Genomic DNA, 25,411 nt, shown 5'->3' with positions numbered 1-25,411 from the left:
GGAACCTGCTCCTGCATAAAGACCTGATATTCCCCCCCCTGCCCTGAGTGCCCTCCCTTTCTCACAACACAGCTCCTTTCCCATTTGTTTAGTTGCTACAGGCAAAAAGAGGCATCCTTACACCGCATTTGTCCCCCCTGCATACACGCATGCTGCCCTGGCTGGTGGCTGTGCTCTGGGGGCTTGCGTACGTATGTCTTTTGGGGTTGGCTGTCAGTCCTTAGTACACACTGTAACCAAGACTTTCCAGCCTAGCCAGCATAATAAACAGTGATGCTTTTCTTGGAAGTATTTAAGCTTTTTTCCTGCCTTAGAAAAATGAGGGACTTACGACTTTGTTCCTAAATTGGGCAGACGACATTAATATTGAGTGCAGCACGCAGCGGAGCTCAGCACACAAACCCATGTACCTGTCAGGATTTACCCTAAACAAACCACAGAGGAAAAGCCAAGCAGAACACGAGGCCCACAGCTGTGGGGTTTCATAACTACACGTGATCGGCTCTTTCCACCGGTGATTACAGGTCGTGTTTTCACACTGCTGTGCCCAAATAAGCACAGTCAATGTCCCAGCAGGGACCTGAGGGCAGAGGTGGGTGAGGTAACTCACATTTTGCCTGAGCATCATTTGTGAAACTACTCACTCATTTATCCCCTGGAACTGAAATCGAGCTTTAAGCCACCCTCACTGTCAAAGCATTTCAGGGATCTGCTTCCATATTGCACCCAGCTGCTAGACAGAGTTAAAACAGAGAGAGGAAAACTAGCAGTACCCTAGCGTCACATCGGAGACACCCAGTGTCTCCAGCTAGTACCCCGCTAACGCGATCGACAGCTATTTCCTGGAGATGCTCTCCTACATCCCACCATTCGTCCCAGCAGCCAAGATGCAGAACCAGGTCACGGGTGCTGCTTCAGGGGATACTGCCACAGCTGTAGATGCACTTGCCTCAGAGAGGGAAAATGTCCAGCTGCACTTCGTGCTCTCAAACAGGAGCTCCAAGCATTCACAGGTCAGACTTAGCTTGTGGGTGAGCAGAACGGCACAGGACTAGGCAAGCCGGAGCAGCATCGGCCTTCATCGCGTGCAGAATGGGCCGAGCAACTCCCATTTTCCAAACAGCCTCTGCTCCACCTGTTAAGAGCTGAAATACCATACAAGGAATAAATCAAGGATTGATTGAGCATTGTTATGGAAGTGGAGGAAGCTGAAAGCCCATTAGTGCTGGCATCACCCTACAACACCCTTCCAGTAATTCAAAAGCACACAGTTAATAGTATGGAAACAACAGAGCTCAAGTAAACCAAGCTTTGAGCACAGCAGGTAACAGCAGCAAAACAACGCACAGAGCCAGAGCGATGCTGACCTCTGCGCAGGGAGCAGCTCTTCAGCCCTGAGGATTAGGGAACGGTGATAAGAAGAAACCTCACACCTCCTTTCCAGCACGGACCAGGGTGTGACACTCATGGCTTTGGGGGAGCATGCAGTCACACTCTGTGCCTAACTCATGAGAAAAGGGTAATACTGTGACAAACACTGCACCATGGCTGCAGCTTTCTCCCTTTCCCATACCCATGTGACACGTTGACAAGACGCAGCCCAGCACATCCTGTCTGAAGGCGTGTCTGGGTCCCGCCAGCGTCCCAGTGAGCTGTGTGCATGTGTCAAGGGACGGGGGCAACTGTGGGTACCACAGACCAGCGCTCTGGAGGCCCTGTGGACTTAAAAAGGTGGTGATTCGCAGAGTACATAGAATAACTTTTATAAGTGGATGTATTTCACCCAGCTTGAGAATGGGAAAACCACACCGCTTAGAAAAGAAAAAAAAGGTCTCTTGCTAATATTTTGTTTTGTGGGTTTAAGCTGCAGGAAATATGTTTTGAGAACAGAATAATCACTGCTGGTTTAGACTCTCCTCTCCCTTCCCACCCCTACTCCTCCATTTGCATTTAACTATCAACAAGCAACTAATTTTATAACTGGAAAGGACTTAAGAAAAAATGTAATTAAAAAAAAATAGAAGAGAAGAATTTTTTTTAAAAGTTAGTGATCTTAATACTTAAATACGCAAAATGAAAGATAAAAAAATTAGGTTTGAAAAGCTAAAGATAACAGAACAGTCTTATTTATGGAGAAGTATTGCTAATGCCTACCATTCAAGCAGAACATGTTTAACTCCTCTGGGCACTGAGCAAAAGAAAAAAGAAGTCTGTCTTCAGAGCAACAAGGGCATTTAAGAAAAAACTTTTTTTGTTGTTTTTCTTTACCTTTGGCTCCTGAGCTTTCTGGGCACATTTAATATCTTTTTTTCCAATTGCATAAGTGCTTTTTTCCTTATAAAAAGAAGCAGATCCTCATACATTCAGATGACTGCAGAAGCTGAGACCCACATATCACAGCGCTCAGGGAGCTCACAGGCCTGATGAAGATCCCACGGTGAAAAATGGTCTTTTACCACCTTCTGTTCCAAATGTGGAAGAAAACTGGTTGAATCACAGGCTAGACACTACAGGGTTAGGGTGAAGAAAAGCAGAATTCCCCCAGGGCCTCCCTCTCTCTCCATCCCATGACAATAAAAGACTTCTATACAACAGAGAAAATCACATGGCTCCTTCAACCGTCATCTTCAGCGGTTTGTTAGGTGGCCTGGATTTTTGCTTGGCTTTTCATCACTAAAAATTGGGATCCTCAGCTGAAGAGCAGAGGGAAGCATAGGAACATCAGTCGGCCTTAATTTTCCTTTTACATAAACCCAGCACACTGGTGCTTTGGCTTTATTCGCTCTTCCTTTCCTCTGGAGCCAGGCCGGTGCCTGGGAGGTGGAGCTGTGTGAGAACAACTGGCCGTTCCCCATTACCAGCGCCCAACAGGATGGTGCTTGGGAGGTGAGGACTAAGCTCCTGGCTTCACGTACTTGCCGCGGGAGATGTTCTCCTGTTGATACCCAATGGTGAAAGGTTTTTAGTGTTGTCATGGGAACAGCTGTCATCTTCAGCAAACAGCCTCTCCCCAACGTGAGGCTGCCTTGCTTGCTTACCATACAAAGACATTTTTCAGGAGTATTTTGCCTTGGATTTCCATTAGTCTTATCTTTCCCAAAACCCAGGCTGTAGAAATTATGGAGATTATTATGATGGACGATGGTAAAGTCCCTAGAGTGGAAACAGGCAGGACTCAGTATATGTCTGCATCATGAGCTAATTTCATTTGCAGGAAAAGTGATCTGACAGCTTCATTATATTCTACTCCTGCTTGCTCCTCCTCTCTCACACACACTTGCATCTCTCCTTCCTTGCCCGTGGAATTTACCAACAGGATTTGTTGGTACAGTTACCCAACGTGTGGAGGTGAAACCAGCATGCTACACAGCCTTTTTTAGGATTTGCAATGTCGTTTCATCAAACGACACAGCCTGTGCAGAAATACAGCTGCTACGAGGGTCCCTCAGGGGCTAGCTCTTTCATACTCCTGCATCCCCGGGCTACGGTGACAGAAGCAAAAGAGTGGAAGTCCTACCATGCCACCATCAGCACCTCCTGTTAGGGCCTTGCATTATCATCTCTCAGGGATGAGGCAGCATCAAAGAAAATGCTGACCAGCAAGTCGCTGGCCATGGGAACAGACTATTTTGTGCTTACTTATTTAGTATCACAGCTGTCACAAGCAGGACCCAAAAGAGAACACTATTGACAAATAAATCATTTTGGTCAATTCAAAATGATGGGGTTTTTCCTCCAATATTTTCCTCGAAACAGAAACTTGAAAACGAGGGGATTGAATGAAACATTTTGTTTGTCTCAAATTGTTTCCATCTTGACATAAAATTCCAAAATCAAAGATCAGAACACTTCCCTTAGGAGGTATAAAAACATTTCATCACTTCTAAATCCCCCTCTTTCCTCTCTCTCCATCTATGAGGACTAAACATCAAATGTAGCATGAATTCAAAAGCAGTTTCAGTCAACCTAAAATGCATTTTAGCAAATTTACGGTGAGCCTCCAAAAATATAATCAAGCCCAAATTCTGTAGTGATCTGACCCCAAATACTATTTCTGAGCAGCATATCCTCAAACTTGACAACTCTCCACAGCTACTTTCACTCACTTGAGACTGATTCTGCAAACTTCCTACACATAAAATTTATATTGAAACTGACTAGAATTTCCTACAGTTTCCACCGGGATAGGACAAAGTATTATCAAAAGGACCTCTCTTACGGCTCACTTATTCTCAAGACACTGAAGCAAGAGGGTAGTCTTCTACTTTCAACACGGGCTGGGGTCAGGGAGGGTGTTTCACACCGTTTACTCACAGCAGGTACCAATCAACAGTTCCTGAAAGGTTCACAGCAAAACAGATTAATGTCAGGACTAAATATTTGACAGCAAGTACTATGACAATACAAGTCTTACGCACAAATATAGTGCAGCTAATGCTTATGTACTCAGTAAATTAAAGAGATTGCAATTAAGCTGCTTTAAGGTGCCACATTGTTTCGTTGATTAGAATAAAAGCTTTTCCCACTTCACACTATCACTTACAACTTTGCAATACAGACTTTTTCCTACCCAGATGGCTCTGATGTTGTAGGAGGGGGCATTGGGGTGACTGGGCTGAATGCAACTTTTGGAAGACTGGTGGTTTTTTAAGCATTATTAAGCAAAAAATTCATCCTTTATAGCTTCAGTACTCAATTCTGAAAGCATCTGATAAGAGCAGGGATTCATGTTGCCAAAAGTTTGGGTAGATTTTGAAAATAAAAAGTGTTTCCAATAGCTGGCTCCATCCCGCTTCTGAAATGACCAGCCACCTCTTTATGGTCCTGTGGCCCAATATGGGGCTTCTGTGGTACAAAGAAAACCTTCCAGTGACTAAACGCTACTATTATTACATATCTTCACCATGAAAAAGAAACTGGCTTCCAGCTTGATAGAAATTCCTCACTGCAAAAACTGAAATTATGTTCTCTAGTTATTTATTCCCAAGCCATCCCTCAGAGGACCGCATCCCTCTGCTCCCAAACCAGCGAGTACCCCTAAGCAGGCCGCACGTTAGTTACAGATTATGTCAGACAGCGGCGAAGCACAAGGGTTTTTTTAAATCTTGCTACTCTGGGATGAGATCACCCCACTGTGAGTCATTAATCCACAGAGACAGCCTGTAACGTACAATGAAAAGCAGAGACTTGCTCTCAAATCCCTACTGTACTGGCCAAGAGGCACCACGTGCTTCCAGGCCTCTCAGCACTGTACTACACATATTCCTCTAAGCATCTCAAGCATGCATCCACAGTGTCCTTTGATATTTTCAAGGAAGACCTTCGTGGTCAATAGATTGGTTTTCATGATTGAAATCTAGACTAGAGTCGGACTCGAGCATTAAAACTCTCTTCTGAAGCCACCCCAGCCATTCACCTGCGTTTTGACAAATTTAATTACCTAGACGCTCATCACTGCAGCGCTCTGCCGCACATCCTTCCTGTAATTTTATTTAAGCAGATTCAGAACTATGTGTACATTAAAAGAAATATCACATCCATTTCTGCATTGTGGTAGGTCATGGTGCTGGACTTCCAGCTGTAAATCCTGAGTAGAACCGAACAGCAGCGGCTTTTCCTCCAGCCTCACCTGCTGGAGCCCATGAGTCAGTGGCAAGTTTGGCTGGAACAAATTAGGCAGGTTCAGGCACTAAAGAGATGGCATGACACAGGTTAATCAATAGACACATACTGGGAGAATGTCTCCAGTCCCCTTTATTTTAGTTTATAGAAAAGTATGAATATAAATCAGCAGAATATAAAAAATATTTCAAATATTTTCCAGTCAAAAATACAAGGCTATAGCTAGACCTGGTACAGCTGGGATGACTTCCTGTGTAGAGCCCCGGGACTGCACTGCATTTTGGGGCACTCGGAGGTGCTCCTTGAAACCTGAAGTCCAAGGGGCCATTCATCCCTGGTACCATCTATTCTCACAGACTTGAACAGGCTCATTTCTAAGTTTTGCCATTATCTCAGCAGCACAAGATCGACCCTCTCTAAGACTGAGGATCAATATGAAATGATGAGACCAGGGAGGGCAAAAACAAAAGGAAAAGATATATGAGCACAAGCAGGAAGCATCCACAAAGAAGTGCCACTGTCTTGAAAATAAAACAATTGGGTTAATTTATTTTGCATTGATTCTTCATTGAGACCTTGGAAAAAATAATAATTAAACCTGGGTCCATATGGCTTTTTTTGTCCAATTTCTTACTTGGTGAATTCTCGTTCCTCTCAAGAAAAGGGGAATTTGCAAGAAATCATCAGGGTCAGACTCGCCTCTCCCAGGCAGAAGAGGCAGCAGGAACAGATGTGCAGAAAGAGATTGGCACTTCACAGCCAGCCTGATTTCTTTGGACACGGACAGAGAGGATTCAGGATGCCCAATGCAGGCAGCAACCTCTTGAAACTAAGCGGCACAGCCTCTGGCATGGAGGAGTCATTGGTTTGGTTGTGGTTACTACCGCTGCCACTGCTTTGTGCCAGGCAAGCCATCACAGCCCACTTGCTGGGACTGTCAGGAGAAGTTAGATGAACAAGAAGCTGTGAACAGAAGGACAGGAGCAAGTGTCCAGCCGGCGAATTCTCTTCCAGGTTCCCTTGCATCGAGGGTTCCCTACCGCCTGCCAGTGCAACAGCTGGTTCCTGAAACACAGTCGTGAGAGGGAGAAAGTTAACGTGCTACACCTCTGTTGCAGGGAATTCACTCATACAATGAGGGCTTAAATCACCCAGTAAACCCCATTTAGTTTGCCAACATTGATTTTCACTCCATGGACCCAATTCTGCCTTTCTACCATAGTAAAGAAAAAGCAACCACAGTGACCCCCCCCCAGCATTATGATAGTGTGAATTAAAGACACAATGGGTCCTCATAGGAACACTGGACTGGAAGAACCCAGAGCAGCGCATACTGTACATGTTACGTCCAAAAGGATTCACAGAAACATTCCCGTGAGGTGCCCAGCATTGTATACAACAACTCACAAAGCACACTGACATCCCCCAAACTCCTGTACTGAAACAGTTGGCAGTTGCAAAGTGGGCAAAACAGCTCTTTCTCCATTTTTCTTAGTAACACCATGCTCCCTTTCAGTAGGCAGAGTTCTATTGCCACCCATAGCCATGGAGATGCTGGGTAAGAACCTAGCACGCAGTACACGGCACATGCCTGTGTGAGCAGATGCAGGGACATGAGCGTCTCTGGATAACCACGTTAGCAGAACGCTTGCCTAAGCTTTTCCGTCTTGCTAATAGCTACTCACTAACACAGCTTCTGGATGGCAGGTGGCTGGAGGTACCTGACCCACAAGTGTTGGAACAAGGATACTCACAGGCCTCTACGTAAGTAGAGGACAAAAAACCCAACCAACCAACACCTTTTCTCCGAGATAGTCCATCAATGCACTGACCAGAACTGATCAGAGGAATATCCTATTAAAACAATCAAGCAGATCCAGAGGCCGTTTTCCTGTGCGGGTGCCAGAGCAGGGGCACAGGCTGCCCAGAGAGGCTGTGGGGTCCCTTCCCTGGAGACATTCACCCCCCGCCTGGACGCGGCCCTGTGCCCCTGCTCTGGGTGTACCTGCTCAAGCAGGGGTGGGATGGGATGATCTCCAGAGGTCCCTTCCAACCCCCGCCAGTCTGGGATTCTGTGATTCACAATCGGTGGCTGCACAAGCAATGCTGGCCTAATGGCCACAGAAACTGAAATTTTGCTACAGCACTGTGCCCCTTCTCAGCTTTTAGCATTTAGTGGCTTAAGGGAATTCCTCACATCACTGTGTCCCAGCCCTGACCTTTGGAGAAGCACAAATTCCAAAACTGGATCAAATTTGCCCTGTGCAGAGAGCTGCCCACAGAATAGCCCAACAGACCCCTAACTTCTGCTTGTTTTATAGTTCTGTGGAAAGTGGAATTATTGCTCTAGCTCCACAATGACATGCCATGCTCCAGAGCAGGGTTTTATGCATCACACATGACTGGAAAAGGCTCACTGTATTTTTCTTTTGGCTTGGGGTCATTTCAAAAGACCAGATTCTGCCCAGGGAGGATTCAGATCCCAGAGAAAGCAAGCTGCGCACAGAGTGGTCCCATGTCCTTCAAAACTCCAGACTGCAGCTTTAACTTTAAAAGGCTTTACTCCTTAAACACATAAGCTAAACTTGCTTACTCTCATCTTGCTGGTGGGGAAGGCAGATACTGACTTTGCTATAAATCAAGCCCATCCGTTCTCTCTCTCCCTCCGCCCCATGAGCATGGGCATAAACTGCTGCAGTCTGGGCATTTATGTGCTACAACCACCACACCTTGCTCCAGATCACAAAGAGCAGCTGATCCTCCTAGACACAGGCTGAGTAACAATTTCACAGAGGTCAAGTCTGTGCTTGATTTGTAGATCTTTCAGAAGACTACCCAAAATCAACACATCAATTTCCTGGCTTGACGCTCTGCCTTGTTTACCTCAAAACCCTCTAGAAGAAGCCGATGTAAGCTAGATTACCCTAGCTATCCTCACCTGATGGCCACACATATGGCCATAAATCAAGGACTTTGGGAAACCTCCTGAGCTTGCATAACAAGCGTTAAAGTGAACTAGCATGTTCTACAGAGTGGGAGACAGGTGGAAGGCACAGATAACAAGAATCTCTCTCTAACTTGAAGCATTTAAGCGCCAGGTTCCACTTACACACAAGAAGATAATTAGGAAATACTCATCAAAATATACCAGCATTGCTGAGTTTATTTTAAACTCTCTCAGATGTTTTCCTTCCTGAGAGTCACTCTTGGAACAACATCTCGGGGAACTAAACGCTGGCACAAGCTGCCAATCTGACAGGGCGAGAAGCAAAGCGCAGGCACGGTGTGGGTGGGAGAGCAGCAGCTGTGCACGTGTCCCCGCACAGCCTCAGCCGGCGGCCCGAGAGCCAGGCCAGCGCACAACACACAGGTCAGGCGGCACAACCACCACCAAGTGCCCACTTCTCCTGGCAGAGTTACACGGGCAAAAATTCAACATGACGGTGAACTCAGTACACCTGTGAGCAGATCTAGGCGAACTCCACACATGCTGCATCCCAGGCTTTGGCATCAGCTTTGGCCTCCCACCATCCTCTTTCTCAGGGCAGCAGTTGCTTTCCCATCTTCTTCCACCTCTCTTTACAAGCACCGCATTTATGCCCTCCGCATCTGGCCAGCGAATCCCAGCCTGAGGAGCTCACCATGCAGCGCCCTCAGAGCACTGCTCCCTTGCAAGGCTGCGTACTCAGATGCGGCCACTTACTCTAACAGAAGGCAGAAGCCTTTTCACAGACATTTCCCTCATCCCACTCAATGGCTGTCCCCACCAACAGTCCAATTTCTTCTCAGAGATCACGGAGGTCAGGTTTTTTTCTCCATGCAACCTGGTAAAAATAGTATATTATTTCTGGAAACAAATTAGGGGACAGCTCTGTTCATATAAAGAATACCTATAGAAAATACTTGCACTTGAGATGTTGACGGCAAGAAAATAAAGCAAGATACACAGCCCTGGACAATAATCTCCTTGACCCATCACTGTAAGGTCAAGTAGTGATAAAGAACACCAGACCATGCCCTGGAGGTCACCTATCTAGGTAGGGGATACGTGCGAGTTATCTAGAAGATCCTTCCGAAATGTCATGGAGGCTTCACACACACACATGGGATGAGGAAGCTGCAGACCAGAGGCATCATTCATGTTCTACCTGCCAGTCACACGTTCACCTCTGACAAAGCTGCCCAGCACTCCTGGTTCAAGGAGGCTTAAAGTGCATCTCCATTGCCTTCTGTAGATAGGAGCTTTGTCCACAGCTCAGGCCAGCCCTGCCTGTCCTCCAAGCCTATGTTACTGCCCTGGAAATGAACACAAGTGAACACACACAGTACCTCAGCTTGGCACACACAGAGAGCTCATACCTGCCTTAAAAATGCCACAGACATGACTTCATTCGACATTATAGGCACAAAATAGGGGTAAAAGCTCGCTTGCGTCAAAAGTTGGCTCAAATACCTATAACGAAATGGAGACACCAGCCCACCTTACAGACCCCTAGCAAGACTCTGGAAACAATTTCTCGGCTCTTCTCAGTTGGGATGGATTTAAACCATCTGCTGAGATGTGGGCTGAGTCCTGATTTCAGTGAACCAGTAACCATTCACCCCAACTCCATTATCACTACCCCTCTCCAGCCTTCAGCCTGCCAACACCCGATGATCAGATCATCATTCCTAAAGGACACAGTCCCTTTTTCCTTGTGCTTCCATTCCACATACACAGCTGTTCACCAGATCAGGCAAATGAAAATGCCCCCCTTTTTTTTTGCAGCCAAATGAGGAAATTAATTCCTGAACAAATTTTTTATTTCTCTTAATCTGATGTTCCTGTCTGGCTCCAGAGTTTTAGTAAAATAACATTATTGTGCGCTTTTATAATAATTTACATGCTGAAAGCAGGTAAGAACTACGGGCCACACCATTTAAGATTTTTATCTTCTCTATCTAAAAGCATTTGGAACCTTTGTATATAACAAGCTGAGGCAGGGAAGGAAAAGACTTTAATGTGACTTCCTCTTACTAAAAGCCTGAGAAAAACCCTGCCTAAAAAGGCTGTTATTGGCAGTCTTGGTAGTGCAATACATTGTTTGCCTGAGGCCTGACAAACCTGTTTCAGAGTTTCTAATGCAAATGAATGGGCTTATTGCAACATTTATGTAAGTTTTAGAAATAGCCCTGTCCAGCACTGGTGGGCAATCATTTTCCCAGGCAGGGTTGCTAACCAGTTTCAGAGGATGCCTTTAATAAACTAACAACAGGGCTAAGAGTGTCAGGACAAAAGCAGTGCAGAAGCTGTGCCTCCAGTGACCACAGCAGAGGCTTGGGAACCAGGACTCCTCTGTTGCTGGCTCTGCTACAGATGTGTTTCACAGCTTCAGGCCACTCCCTTCATCTTTGCTGGAGTCTGCCCAATTTGCACAACCTGGGTGGTCCCCATCAGTCACCCCACAGCTTCTTCAGCTTTCCAGGGAAAGAATGCTCAAAGTGCAAAGATTTAGCAGTACTTCCATCCAACCTCAGGTGGCAGCACATACCCCAAGTCCTTAAGCCAGCTGCCAGTCACCAGAAACACAAAGGGTCACTTGTAGAAACAAAATCTCCAGTGCTTAAAAATCGGAAACAGATCTGGTTTTATTTGACATCTGACAGGACCGATTACCTCGGAAGCATAGCTGGAGTGTTAAAGACACTCCAACAAACAAAATTCCACAACTGTGCCACTTAAAAGTCAGTGAGATTTAGCAGACTAAGTGCAGGTACTCCCACACTTCAGTCCTGGCTCTGCCACTGGTTTAATACGTGAGCTTCACCAGGTCACTTCCTCTCTGCAAGAAACACATGGTATGCAGCAAAGACCAGTTAATATATGTGGAGTGCTCCAGAGAGCTGCATGCAGCGCCTTGTGAAACTAGGACAAGCAGATCAAGGGAGAAGAATGAAGAATTCAACATGAAAACGTAAGCTAGAACTCTTACTTTTTGCTTCCACTGCCATCCCCATAACAATGCAGACTTCTGGAGTCTAAAGCTGGATGCTGACACTCCACGCAGACAGTGTGGCCCTCCCTCAGATACTGCATCCAGTGAGTGTACAAGTGGTGGCTGTGCAAACAGTCCGGCATGATGGCCACAAGCTGGAACTCAACACAGTACCTGCAACCAAAATAACCGATAGGTTAGCTCAATAACCAGATCAGAGCCCTCCACGACACTGGAAGAGCCAGACTAAACCGGGTGACCATAGATCACTAATTAAGAAACGCCCCCAAGCACAGACCCAGGGTCATAAACACCAGAACACTGGTGTACCTGCATTTTGACAAGGTTAAATGGAGAATAAAGTACGCTGCTGGTGTTTTCAAGCGGCATTTCAAAAAATATCAGGTGTTACTGGCATCTGGTTTTACAAATAGAGGCACAGATTGGTCAAGCATTTGACTAAAGCCAAAAAACCCAAGAGACTTCTGATTCCAACTCTGGTATCCATTTGCTGAACCACACTTTCTCTGTCATCTACTCTCGGTTACTTATTATGGGTTTTATACAGCAACTTGCAACAGGAGCTAAGATTCAGTCTGGAAGGGTTTTCCTTGTGATGATCTCCCTCCTAAGAGAGAGGGTGAGGTTGTCATATCTCAGTGGGAGGACTACCAGATTGACATAGCACTTCTGCCCTCCTCACACTTCTCTGTGCTTCTGATTTTAACCAAACCTGAGAGGAAAGCCCAAAAGAACAGGCCTTCTTTGGAGGGGAAAACACCTTCAAGTAGCACACTGAACCATGCGAGCAGTTTGCTTCCTTGTCTTATCTGAGGGAAAGAGAGCAAGGATAAATACACGTGCAATAGAGCTGTGCCCACATTTTTTAATTTTACAGGGAGAAGGCTCAACTAACGAGGAGTCCGAGGGAGTCTCAGGGTGAACAGATGCTCTTTCCTTCAGACACGTAAGTGAGGGGGACAGATGCAACCACGCAGTATGGAAATACTTACAGCATGTGGGGAAATAAATTAACAAGTGCATGACTGCTTCATGCTGCAAGAGCAGCTCTGGGAAACTCCACACAGTGTTAACAGGGATGGCAGCTCCCAACAAGAAACAGGCAAACCACCAGGGAGTGCAGGAAGAACACCTGGGGAATAACTGTCTTGCAAAGCTGTGCACAAGGGGTTATGAGGTGGAAGATAACCTTCCCCATCAGCACGGTGTCACTGGTAGCAATGACGCCAACTGTTAGAGGACTGGGAAGGCTGATGCCACCTCCCCTCTGTTTGAGGCACCAGCTCGGAGGAAGAGCAGCACAGACAGAGGTGGCTGTGTCTCAGAAGGTGAAATGCAACAGAGCTTTCTGCACAGCCCTGCCTGTACCTGAGCTGTGCAACAGTGCTGCAGGGGAAAACAAGCAGTGTTACAGCCAAGAGAGGGCTGAAATGGGAGAGGGGTGTGCTTCCCATGCAACAAGGTAGCAAGTGCTGCCCCCTGAGAATTTACCCCATTTATGTAAAACAGCACAAACTGCACCAGATTCCACATCAGGAAGAGCTGAAGTGAATGGTCTTTGGTGTTCTGATCACACAACCTAAAACAGCAGCAATGCCATGAATGAAGGGCTGAATTTCAGTCTCATACTGGCCTTACATCAAGGCAGACCCAGAACCTTCAGATGCACTGCAGGTACTGCTGTCACCGAGGGGAGAGCAGCACCCTGCTCTAGTGAAGTGCCGCCCTTCTGCTGGGAAACACCGATTCTGACCAGCCAAAAGCCAGGCCCAAAACTGCAACCAGAGAGACATTGAAGGTGAAGTATGACTGAGCCCATGTTGAGCCTCAAACTTACCCTGCTCTTTCACGGCCATCAGCTGCAGCTCTTTTTTTCCTCGCTTTTCCAAACCCTCCTGTTGTTATTAATGCTGGGACTGTGTATATCAAAGGGAAAGAGTACATAGCGTAAGTGGCAATAGTGCACTAAGGCTGTTTACGTCTGCAAAACAGTAAAGATGAGCCTTTAATGTCATATGGTTTTATCTTCAGACAAAAACAATTCTAACTTTGTATTTTTGTATTATCTGTGACCATCAACCATTTCACTGAAAAGAGAATCTGTATTGTTGCCAGATTTTTGCCTGAGCAGGCACACCCAAAAGATAGAGGGAGGAGACAATATTCATTTAACACCAACTCTCAACAAGTTTGAAAAAAATCAGTTGTAGCCAACATCCAGACTGGACAGATTTTGACCCCAAAATACAAGCAAAAATTAGGAGCTGTTCTAAAAATCAGTAAAGGTATGTCATGAAAAGTTGATTTGAACAAACTGAAATTAGGCTTTTTTTCTCCCGAAACAAGTTGGAGGTCTCCTCAGCCTACACTCTGCTCCAAGTGCAGAGAAGTCATACCTTGTCTTTGAGGGTATTGCTACTTCATGACTTTTTGCAGATGACTCATAAAATAAAAAATACATAAAAAAGAAAAAAAGTTCTCAACACCCACCTAGAGTAGCTTTAAACAGGATACATCTACCATCTCTGCCAAAATTGCCAGAGATTTACACTTGTATAAGTGAGATCACAACAGGCTTGTATTATTTCACTTTTGAAACACAGCAGATCACAGCACATGGAGGGCACTACGTTCAGATTCTGTCCGGGAAGGACATCTCTACACCCCTGTGTGAAGAGCTCAGTTCTCAGTTACACCAGACAGTCCCAGAGCAAACATGCTGGTGTCTGAAAACAACTCTTTTCAAATACAGTAAAGAAAGATCAGCTCTGCTGACCCAAACAAGAGTCCTCCCCCCGATTACCCAGACACTTACATTTTTGGTAGACTTACTCAGGGACTGTTTGCACTCTGTTCCTTGCTGAGTCCAGTACTCCACGCAGCCAGCCCTCTCCTCCAAAGGAGGGCATGCCTCTCCTCCATTCCTGGGCTCCTGGATGACATGCCTCCTCCGAACACGGTATGTTGTCTTGCAAGGCTCTGCACAGCCACTCCAGACACTCCACTGAGAAACAACACAGGAGATATCTGGAGGAGGAGTAACAAAAAGGGCTGTGGAAGGTTTCAGAAATTATGCCAGCGATGTGCCTTCTCCAGAGAAGGCACTTACTGACATAGCTCAGTACAACCTTCCTTATCTCACACCTGCCCCACAGTTGTGCCAGGCAGTTCCAAGCAGCTCTGCTCCCAGTAAATTACCTGCCCAGTAGTTCCAGCCACCCAGGCTAGTCTACATGGGCCGGTCACCTCCCTCTCCTAGGCCACTGCAAGCCTCCCCTGCAAACCGGGACCTGCACCGGATGAACTGAGAAAAAGTTTTAAAATTAGACAAGGTCAAATTGAGTGGTAGGGGAAGAACAGGATAAAGAGCAGGAGGAAAGGGAGGGTGTTGTAGACCCTTCATGCAGATAAGGCCTGAAACCTTACTGACTTCTCTTGTGAGATGTCACACAGCAAGTGATGACCAGCCATGGTATTTGGACCATCACCATGGCAGGCTGGAGTCGAGTTCAAGAATCAAAATGAAACACAATGGCTTCTACTTTGTATGTGTTGGAACCAGTTCCAAAATATTTTGAGGATGTGACTCATGACTTTAAATTTTGGGAAGCCGCATGAAATAACGCTTCAAAAATCTTCACATCATTGAGCATCCCTACTTGCTCTCACATAGTACCCATGGTGCTAAACTTCTAAGCTTTGGCCTCCACACAGCTAAAGAAATATCTTCCTTCAGCATTCAACATCCCATCCATTCAGTCTGAAACACACTGGTACCACTCCCTGCGTCACATGTCCCCTTTTGTGACGTCTTCCCCATGAGCATGCCCATAGTTGAGTTTCATAGGATTGAATCTTTGTACACAACTATGAAGAAATAACAGGAATCACTTGAGCACCAGTGAGTAGGTGTCTAATCAGGTTTCCTGCCTTGCTGATTCAGCCTCTGGGTGCCTCACGCAGTGACCAGATAAAGGCCAGCATGCACCACCTTACATACCCTAACAAAAGGGCTGCCCTTGCAAGCTACCCCCCACCAAAGTCCCTGTGAGTACTCAAGAGGCAAACTACGCAAGGACAGAAGCATTTGACCCACGATGCTGAACTCAGGCATTCCTTCATTCTGAGTCCAGCTCCACTACTAATCTACCACTCAATTTAAAGATGTGATGAGCCCATTCAAATCCATTAAGAGCCACTACGCTCATTACCTTACTGTAACAGACATTCACACTCTGATTTACAAAGGCATGGTTTCACTGGGAGGTAAGCTGCTGTTGTGAATCCCAGCCTTTCTAGGCAGCTCAAGCTGGATACTTCAATTTGTTCTCCCATGGAACCCAGATAACCCCTAATTACTACATTAACCTCATTTGAAACTGTCTTCAGAAACTTTAGGAAGATCTTTCAAGCACTACTGCTTTTCTTCTTTGACTAAAGTCACCACAAACAGCTTTTTACACCTATTCAAAGATTAGGAATTAAATCAATTTTCTGTGTAACTGAGACATTTCATACATGCAGCAATGCACCACAAAAAAAGCCTGTGCATTGGATTGTAGGCTACCCAACACCTTTTGTGCATCTGATTTATTTGGAATATCCTGCTCTCTTCGCTTTTGTTTCGTGTCAGATATTAATGCCTTTGCCTTAATATTTTGCTTTACAGGTCAGTTTGAGCAGCTCTTTAGTGGTGGGAGGAAGAACACTGCCGACAACAGGTCAGGTTACGAAGGCAATGCAAGTCAAAGCAGAACTCGGTCCCCTGCATCCAGCACGAAAGAACCGCGAGAAATAACGCGGAAATACCTCATCCCGCACAAGCCCAGCCTTCTCGCAGGCCCCCCGCAAGCAGGAGGCTGTCATTCCGCCGCTGAGCCACAGGATGGCAGCGGGCTGGGAGAGCCCCGGGCCGGCAGCAAGGGCTGCGCTGTGGCACCGGTCACCCCGCACCGTGCCCGGCACAGACAGGGAGCGCGGCCGCCCTCTGCCAGCCCCTCTCGACGCGCAGCGGGGACCTGCAGAGGCGCTGCTTCTTATTGCTCGTCCGTACGATGAAGAACAGACACCATGGGCTCCTGCCTAGGCCAGTCACCCCAGACGGCTGCAGGGTTCAGGCGCAGCAGTACTGACGAGTACCCAACAGCCCAACGGGGGCACCCGGCCCCAACGCCGGACAGCCAAGCTGCACGCTCCCCGCAGCCCCGGGGTGCCGGGCCTCCGCGCACGGCCGAGGCAGGTTAATGGGGTCCCATGGGCAGCAGTTCCCTGCTGCGCTCAGGAGTCGCTGGTCCGCAGACCTGCCAGCCTCTCCTCGCTCACAGACATAGCTTGTTTAAATCACTTCGGAATGAACTAATTTCCCACCCATTTTCCAGCTCTGCCTTGAAAGGAAACAGGCAATTAAATCACGAGAATGTCCGCCCATCTGCCTAGAGCAAAACTCAGCTAAGGCACAGCTATGCAGGTTTAAACACACACACAAAAAAAGGCATTATGTGAGCGGGTAAGACTCCTTGAGGATGCTGTTGTGGGAAGGGAATACAATAACGCACCAGTCACTAAAATAAGTTATCATCTCCTTAATTCACATCCGCACTTTAGCAGAGGACGTTTACGGAGGGAGTGCTGCCCGGTGAGCCCAGCACTCTGCTGCGCGGGTTCTGCAGTCGATGCTCGTGCCAGGTCAAACGCTGGAGCTGCAGCCACATGCTGCGGCTGCCGATGCCTTTTGCAGGGATGCGCAGATTAACACGAGCAGCAGATTTGATCCCATCCATAATAATTCAGTCCACAAGAGGCAAAGGGACTGGGAGATTTTGACTGGGTCAGGAAACGTCCTACTCCACATGCCCCTCCCGTACAACACGCATCGTCCTGGCGCGCCCCGCCACTATCTGCCCCAGGGGGATCTCAGCATCTCTGGGACCCGCAGCCGCGGTGGGGAGCGCAGCGCCTGCCGCATCCCCCCTTCGGCCGCCCGCCCCCTCTCGCTTGTCCCGCGAGCGAAGCGGGGCCCGGCGGCGCTTTTAACGGCAGCCGGAGCGCCGGCGGGACAGCCGGCCCCGGCCCCGCTCACCTGGGCAGGCCTCGGCGTAGTCGTGGCAGCAGTCGAGGGTGCGGGCGCACGCCTGGTCGCAGTAGCAGGGCCCGCGGGAGCCGTCGGGCCGCCGGCCGGTGCTCAGGCAGGCCGGGTCGCGGCCCGGGCAGCACAGCCCGCGGGCGGCGCAGCCGGGCAGGGCCGGCAGCACCGGCGGCAGCGGCAGCAGCACCAGCACCGGCAGCGCCAGCACGGCAGCCCAGCGGGGGGCCCCCGCCATGGCGGCACGGCGCCTTCACCGACCTTCACTCCCCGCCGCCCGGCCCGGCTGCAAGGCGCCGGGAGCGGGCGCGGAGGGGGAAGGAGCCGGCCCGCCTCCCCCGCGCCCTGGCCCCGCCGCCGGACGGGGAAGGCGGCGCGCCGGGCCGGGCGGAGCCCCGGTGCTGCCAGCGCGGACGGCGGGGCCGGGGCGCGGGGGCCGAGCGGGCGGCCCCCCGCCCCCCGGCGCTGCGCAGGCGGGCACGGCGGCGCAGCGCCGGGGCTGGACCGCGCCGCGAGACGGGCTCGCAGCCACGGGCGCTAACATCCTTCCTTTTCCCGACGCTACCATGCTTCTCGTGATGCCCGTGCATCCAATAGTGGCGCTGCTGCCGACTTCTGAAACTAGAGAGTATAATTTCTGCACTGGCTGCTAGCGCTTACCAGCCAAATCATCATCATCATCAAAAGCAAACGACAAAAGAGACGGGTTTTTTGCCAGATTTGACTCCAGCATAGAGGAGTCATTAAAAACCTGATAGTACTTCATTCCCAGTACAGCAGCTTGTAAGAAACACGATCCGGCTGGCTATACTGCCTCTCTACAGAATTGCTGTGAAATTTCTGCTTACTTTCAAATGCAAGAAGCTTAAAGTGATTAGGGCCACTCCTGTGAATTATTTAGCTATTCAGTAGGAACCTAAAGGCTTTACTGTAACTTTTTATCAAACAGACTTGCTCTAAAATATTGATCGCAGCAAATGTTACACCTCTATGTACACTGAACTGGGATTTATAAAACCCACCCACCAATTTCTTGTGACTGATTATGCTACTGTACTAACAGCGTGTATGGGCAGAGTGTACTCATTTCAGGGAGACTGCAGCAAAGATGCTTCTAGAAAGACCGAAAACAATATTAGAGGACAGGCTAACACCTTCATCGTGTGCAATGCTGGAAGCATGGGAGCAGAGGAGACCTGGTACTGCACCCGCTCAGGCATAACACGGTAAAATGTTCCAAAAAAGATAAGAAATAAAAGGAACTTTAGCTTCTTTGTATGCCCATAGATGTCTGTAGCAAAGGACATCGTCTCATTTTCTTGGCAGCGGTCAGATATTGCCATCTTAGAAATCACACACGTAACAAATCCTGCAATGGGCAAGAGGCAAAAAGGCCAGGAGACAGAAGAGAAGAGAACTAGAAATAAGAGGCCATGGGGTCTAGGAAGTAGGAATTTAATGACACCGGGTGTTAATTCCTGCCTCTGCAATGAGTCACTCACTATGTGACTGCACAGGTAAGTCATTTAATCAATGTATGTCTCATTCGTGATCTAGAACAGGAAGAACATTCAAAGGAGATTGCATTACTCAGCTGATCAGTCAACATAAACCACAAACCTGTGGGGCTTTTGTGCAATTAACTGAGGGACAGTAACAGAGAATACTTCCCAGGTGTTTCTGTTTCCAGCACTGATGCTGCCATGCTCCCAGTTCCCCTGCCAACAATTGTTGGGGTAGGAGGAACGTTTTTCTGAGATGCAGAAAACCAACTGAATGGAAATTAGCTTTAGAAAGCAATGAGTCCACATAAAAACTGCAATTTTGACTAACCGTGCACTATTATGAAAATTGGATCTGGGTCCAGACATCTCAGTAGGGTTGGTATTCAATCCACCCCTAACTAAAGCTTTTGGGAGGAAACTTACTCCTCTCCCATTCCTGATTTGGAAGCAGAAGTTCTCCCTTGTTCTGATTTGACATTGCGCTAGAGGATTTTTGTAAGGTTGGGATTTTTTTTCCCCTGATGGGCTCCAAAGATGGTAATGTTAAAGAAGCCAAGGAAAACATGGCCCAAGCCATGCTGGACCACGTCAGCCCAGCAACAGATTTCTTGCAGGACAATTGTCGAGTCTAAAAAGTGGAACTGTTTGTCCTAGGAGGAATACTAGAGCCAAGCAAGTGTGCTTTGCAGAAAGAAAATGTGGATAGTCCATCTTACAAGGAGAGGTTCAAGAGCAGAACAGCTTGCGGGGCTGTCCTTGGCACTGGAGATTGTATCTTCCAACCTACAGGGAACATCAAGAGGCAACTCACTAGGGCAGGTGGAAATGCAACTTTACCTGCTTGTACAAACCCAGCCGCTTTCCCTGCTGGCTACGCAGGGTTCCTGCCCTTACCGGCCTCTCAATCATTTTCCTTCACTTCATTAAGCTGCACGGTGCTGGAGCTGCCACTGACCTAGTTCCCAGAGGCCCTCCTGCTCCCTTCATTAACTCTGAGGGGTGGGAGGGTGTTGCAGATGGAATGTCCCTTCCAAGGCACAAAGGGAAGCTTACTCTTACTTTCACTCTGGGAAGTTGATCAGTGTTCCCACCTGTACCACAGGCTGATCCACACATCTGTGGAATGAGGAACACTGTCCAATACCAGCCGCTTCTTAAACTTTATTTTGCCATACCATCCCCCCACCCCACAAAAAAAAAAAACCCAACCCAACAGATGATTATCTAGCCTGGATAGAATTTACCAGGTTTTTAAATAGGATTTAACCTATTCCCAGGTGTTCACCCCTTTGCCTCTATATTCCTATCACCTGATAGTTTATATGTACATTGCAAATGCATTGATAGCAGTGTTTTCTTCATTCTGTGTTTGTAAGCAATCCCTTGCACTTTATGTCACTTGTGCAGGACTTTGATTCTTGTGCATTCCAGCAATAAGGAAACTAGCAGAGCCACCAGTATGCAGGATCAAAAAAACCCAAAAAAGGTTCTGCTTTAGAGCATCTGATTTTACTTTCCATTGTCACCACCAAGTCTGTAAAAGCATAGAAGGAATGTAGCCAATCAAGTGATCTGATTTCTTGGAGGTGATTTCTACAGATCCGTGAAGGCTGCAGGAAAGCTGGCTGCCAGCTCATTCGAACCCTTCTCCAAGGCTATCACAAGGGGTGCTCTGCTTTTTCATTATTTTTCAGCAAGAAGCACCACAAGTTCACACAGCTTTCTAGAACATGACGCAAATCAACAGCAATGGCAATAGTTGTCCAAAAGAAGGCAAAGGTCAGTATTTCCACCTGTACTTTTGCTGCTGTGAACAGGTACCAACTTGAAAATCAATTTCTGCAGCAGTCTGTCCTGTGGTGTGCTGCCTTTCCTATCTCATGTTGAGAGCCGAAAGCATGCAAGATACAAGGGCACACTTTTCCAGGCTTTGCCGGTGAGTTTTAGCACACACGGTCCTAAACAGACTATGTCCATAGAGGAGCATGGGAGGAATTCCAGTTGCGTATAGCAGCTTTGTTCTCAGCTTCTAAATATCTGCAGGGAATCGGAGAAACCCTCTGAAACTGTAATGTTTTCAAAGAAAAGCTAGGGAAAATGATAAAGCCTCCTACAACTAACTAATCTAATAGAAGCAGTAAAACTCCAAAACCAGGAAACCCAGCAAGAGGCTGAGACCTTTTCGGATAGTTGATAATCATGGACTCTGCTCTAACCACAGATAGCAATTGTATGAATCAAAACTGGATGCCAACTTGTCAGCCCTCCGTGCTTTGGAAGCTGAGCTCCCAACTTGTAATGATGTAAAAACCTTCCAACCTTTTCTTCCTATTCCATCATCCCATTTCTGGGGATATCCCCCCTTCATGAAATGATGCTTCAGGATCCTCTGAAACAGTTTTTAATATTCAGAAGCAAGCCTTACATTTCCTCTAATTCCTCTCAGGCTGCTGCTGAGCAGCAGCATTTGCTCCTACGCCCTGCCTGCCTGAACTGGAGACAAAGTGCAACAGAGGAGAGGACCACCAGCACAAATCCAAAGACAGACTGAACCACCCCACGCTATTCTTAACTAACTCTTCCTTTCAAACTGTCCATTATGCTTCTGCCTGATCAGTCAGGCAGAATAGGGGCAAGCCAGCCTCACACCAAGGCCAGAGCAACTGCTGTGGTTTTGTGTTCACGGCACTTATTTGATTCTGTAGTTTGCTGAATGTTTTCCCATCCCAGATCCTTCCCTCTGTGTGGCAGATAGGAAAAAAAAAACAAACCTCCAGCTCAGAAAAAGCAGGGAACACATGCAAGAAACACCTGGCTGTCTCTGAGGATTTACCCTGTCTGGCTATTCCATTGAAGCCATTCACCTGAGGTTTTACTGTTCGTTCCATTCAAGTGTTTAACTCCCTTCCCCATGCCCTGGCAGAAGAAAATCTTTGAAGCATCTCAGCCCTTCATCTCATCCTATATCCTGAGGATGCTGCTGTCCTAGTCCTGCCACAAGCTCAGTGCACACAGCTCTCCTAAGACAGGACAGACACCCTTTGCACAAGCTAGTGTCCTCTCAGTCCTTTTTCAGAGCTGATCTAACCACACCAGAGCAGAGAGTAGAAACTGGGATTTGAGCTCAGAGTGCTGTTGATAAAAAGCTGAGGGTTTATTAATCCACTAGAAAAGCTGCACTGGGTCAAAGCAAAAACCTATCTCCCCCAGTATCTGTCTTCAGTAGTGACTAATAGCAGATACCCAGGAGAAATATAAGATAGGCTGAACATATAGTGGTATTTCCCCAGAATGCTCTCACACTTCTCATCGTTTCGCCTCCAGTACCTCCCAATAAGGAATACCTATGCCTCAGTCCATGTCTTATACAAATTCTCTCCCATCTCATTTTGAGCCCATGTAAACTTAGAGCACCCACAGTCTCTCATAGCAGTATGCCACACTACACAGGGCACAACGTTGTTTTGAACCTTCCATCAGCTAATTTAATTTAAATCCCTAGTTCTTGCATTGGAATAGACAGGGAACAATAAATTCGCATTTACTTTCTCAAGGCCACTCAGGATTTTATAGATCTCCATTGAATTGTCCCTTAATCGTCTCTCCCACAGGCTGAAGTACCGCCCTGGCAGGAGGGGCTGCCTGGCCAGTGGTCTGAGTCGGGGAGAGGTGCCACCGCTCCTGACTCTGCCTCAGCAGCTCCTCCGTTGATATCTCTGCCATAGCTGAGTTTCTAACACCCAGTTCCTCACTCGGTCACCTCACAGGCCCTGCCTCTTTCTTTAGGTTAGATAACCCTTGCCTACAAAAGAAATCGCTGCTGTGGATGTGGTCCTGCTTTCCCACACGTCCCACTCACAGTGTGAATTCATGCACTTAAGGCCAAGATGAAAACAAATTCACACAGGCAGATAACAAGATTTTAATGCTGAGAAAAAGAGCAGTGTTTCATATGTTAAAATATCATAATGCAAGAATTAAGGTTTTTTTCTTTCTTTTGACAAACTCAAAATAATAATAGTAAGAACTAGAGGGGCTGGCTGATTTACTTTCACACCTGCTCTTGCTTTCTTAAAATGCCGGTCTGCCTGGTTACCCCTGGCACCCTGTGCAGAAAGCCATCATTAAAGAAGTGTTGAGGGGTCAGGAAAGGGAGGAGGACTAAGCACTGAGTCCTAAAAAGCCTTATTTGAGAAAAGATTCAGGTGGAATTTTCTTTTATCAAGACCAGTAAGCAAAGAATACATCTGCAGGGATCCTAACACCACTTTACTTGCAGGAGTTTAAAACTCTGCACCACGATTCTCTCCTTTATGGTGTCCTTTGAGATCTTAGAACAGAAGTGAAAAGGCCCTGAAACAGCATTCCCCTTCTGTACACATCTGCTAGTTTTTAGCACACAGACATGGGAGAAGGGTTGATATCAAGCAAGATTCAGATATTTTCCTGAAGAAAATCTGAGGAAAAAAATCAGGTCACAAGATTCTTTTGTCTTTTGCCAAAGTAGAGAAGAACATCGAACTAAACAGTCCTAAACTGCACAAAGCCCACCCAGGAACAGTCCTATACTCTGACAAAGGGATGGGATCTCATCAGGACTGAAGGGAGTTTTGGGCAGCACACCTGAACTGGCTTTTGACCCAGGGACCAAAAAGGATCTCATGCAGAAAAAAAAAAAATCCCTTCTGCTTAGACCTGGACTTTTCTGCATGTGCTCAAGAGGCCAGCAACTGCTGCACATCTCTTCAAACGTGCCTTTGCCACCTATGTAAAGCTCACCGTTAGCTGGCTGCAAGGAGGAGAACCACATCAGCTTCCCGGACGGAGTGCATAGAGGGCACTAGCAGAGGGCAGCAGTATTCTCCAGAGCCCTACTGTGTGACTAGCTAAGTTCAAAGCACCTGCTGTTTTCCAGCTCACCATTTTGTCCCCAGGAATCTTGATGAACCACTGAGAGAACCCACAACACGGCAGAGCAGTTACGATGAGCACACACCTCCTCAGATTTAAACCCCAAAAGCATTCACCCTTGATAAAGGCTTCATCTCAACACAGCAGAGCTAGTGTCTCCAGCAGACTCCAACACATGGGAAGCATGGTCTGCTTATTCTGCCTTTTCCTCTCTCACGTATGTTGCATTGTAAGACCACGGGGGGAAGTCAGGCTAGAAGAGAAGCAGGGAAGTCCCACTCCTCTCATTCAGATGTGGCCATGGGCACAGGGAACACAGGTGCTAGCCTTCTGCTCCTCTCTTCTCCCAAAAGCCACTGCACAACCCCATCACACAGTGCCTCTCCACAGAGAGCAGGACTGTGACTCACCCCAGGGCACAAAGGAAACAAACGTCTTGTCATTAAAAAGCTATTATCTTTCATGAAAGCTTGAGAAGGTTCAAAGTGGCCTTGGAAGAAGTCTTATTTAGAAAATAGGAAAAATAAATACTTTACCAAAAAGCTTTTAGTGGCTTTCTCTCTGGGTCTTTTACTTTCCCAAAGAAAAGGAAAGGAAACCAACCAATTTTTCAGAACCTGGTACTTCCAGTGTTTGGACCAGTTTTCTTTTTCTTTTACTAAGAGAAAATAAAGGCACAGTTTGTGAGAATCTGAGGCATGACAGGTGATCCTATGAACAAGGTAAGCCATGTTCCTTCCCGTATGCAGAATAAAAGCCTTGAACAGGTTTGCCTTCAAGTCAATCCTGAAATTTTCCCCTGGCCTGTGAAGGCCCAGGGTGACACCACAAAGCATTACTGGGAATCTTTTAAATCCAGAATAATCCCATGGCAAGGCACACTCTTTAGCAGAAGGAACACAATGCCTTACATCCTCTCTAAGTTCTGCAAGCTACATGACCCTCTCCCACATTAAATCAAAAGCAGTCCCTCACGTTTCAGATTCCTCCCAAACTAGCTCCATTTTCATGCTTTCACCAACTGCCTCCACAGAAAGCTGCTTCCTCCTTCAGACCTTGCACCGTTGCATCCTCCTGCAGCTGTGCTTCTCCTGCAGCCCATGCCGTGCTGTGAGATGGCTCCAGGAGTGGCAGGCAGCAGCAGCCTTCCCTCCCTCCACTGGCCCCAACAGCAGCTCAGTGCCTCTCGCTTGTACAGCTCGTGGGATTTTGCTGCTGGTGTTTAAGGATGGAAGATATCAACAGGGACATGTATAAAACAGCCAGGGACTTCTCCCAGCAGGTCCTTCCTCACT

The 25,411-nt window shown here is 47.3% G+C and overlaps 1 protein-coding gene across 3 annotated transcripts in view; it reads right to left on the bottom strand.

The window, feature by feature from the left end:
• Positions 1 to 5,736: 5,736 nt before the first annotated feature.
• The window catches only part of LOC104042298 (somatomedin-B and thrombospondin type-1 domain-containing protein-like), a 39,008-nt gene continuing 19,333 nt past the window's right edge, over positions 5,737 to 25,411 (bottom strand). For 2 of the 3 annotated variants that reach the window (XM_064465172.1, XM_064465173.1), the window contains exons 6-9: positions 14,451 to 14,645; positions 13,456 to 13,534; positions 11,595 to 11,771; positions 5,737 to 6,687 (exon numbers count right to left, since the gene is read on the bottom strand). In XM_064465172.1, the coding sequence (XP_064321242.1) occupies positions 6,570 to 6,687; positions 11,595 to 11,771; positions 13,456 to 13,534; positions 14,451 to 14,645 (569 nt within the window). In that variant the 3' untranslated portion in view covers positions 5,737 to 6,569. Of the gene's footprint in view, positions 6,688 to 11,594; positions 11,772 to 13,455; positions 13,535 to 14,450; positions 14,646 to 17,697; positions 18,118 to 25,411 lie in introns of those variants that run through there. The other variant, XM_064465170.1, reaches the window with a different exon arrangement.

Source organism: Phalacrocorax carbo, chromosome 14 (genome assembly GCF_963921805.1).
Source record: "Phalacrocorax carbo chromosome 14, bPhaCar2.1, whole genome shotgun sequence".
Lineage (NCBI taxonomy): Eukaryota > Metazoa > Chordata > Aves > Suliformes > Phalacrocoracidae > Phalacrocorax > Phalacrocorax carbo.
Note: the sequence above shows the minus strand (reverse complement) of the source record. Positions and strands in the feature narration are given on the sequence as shown.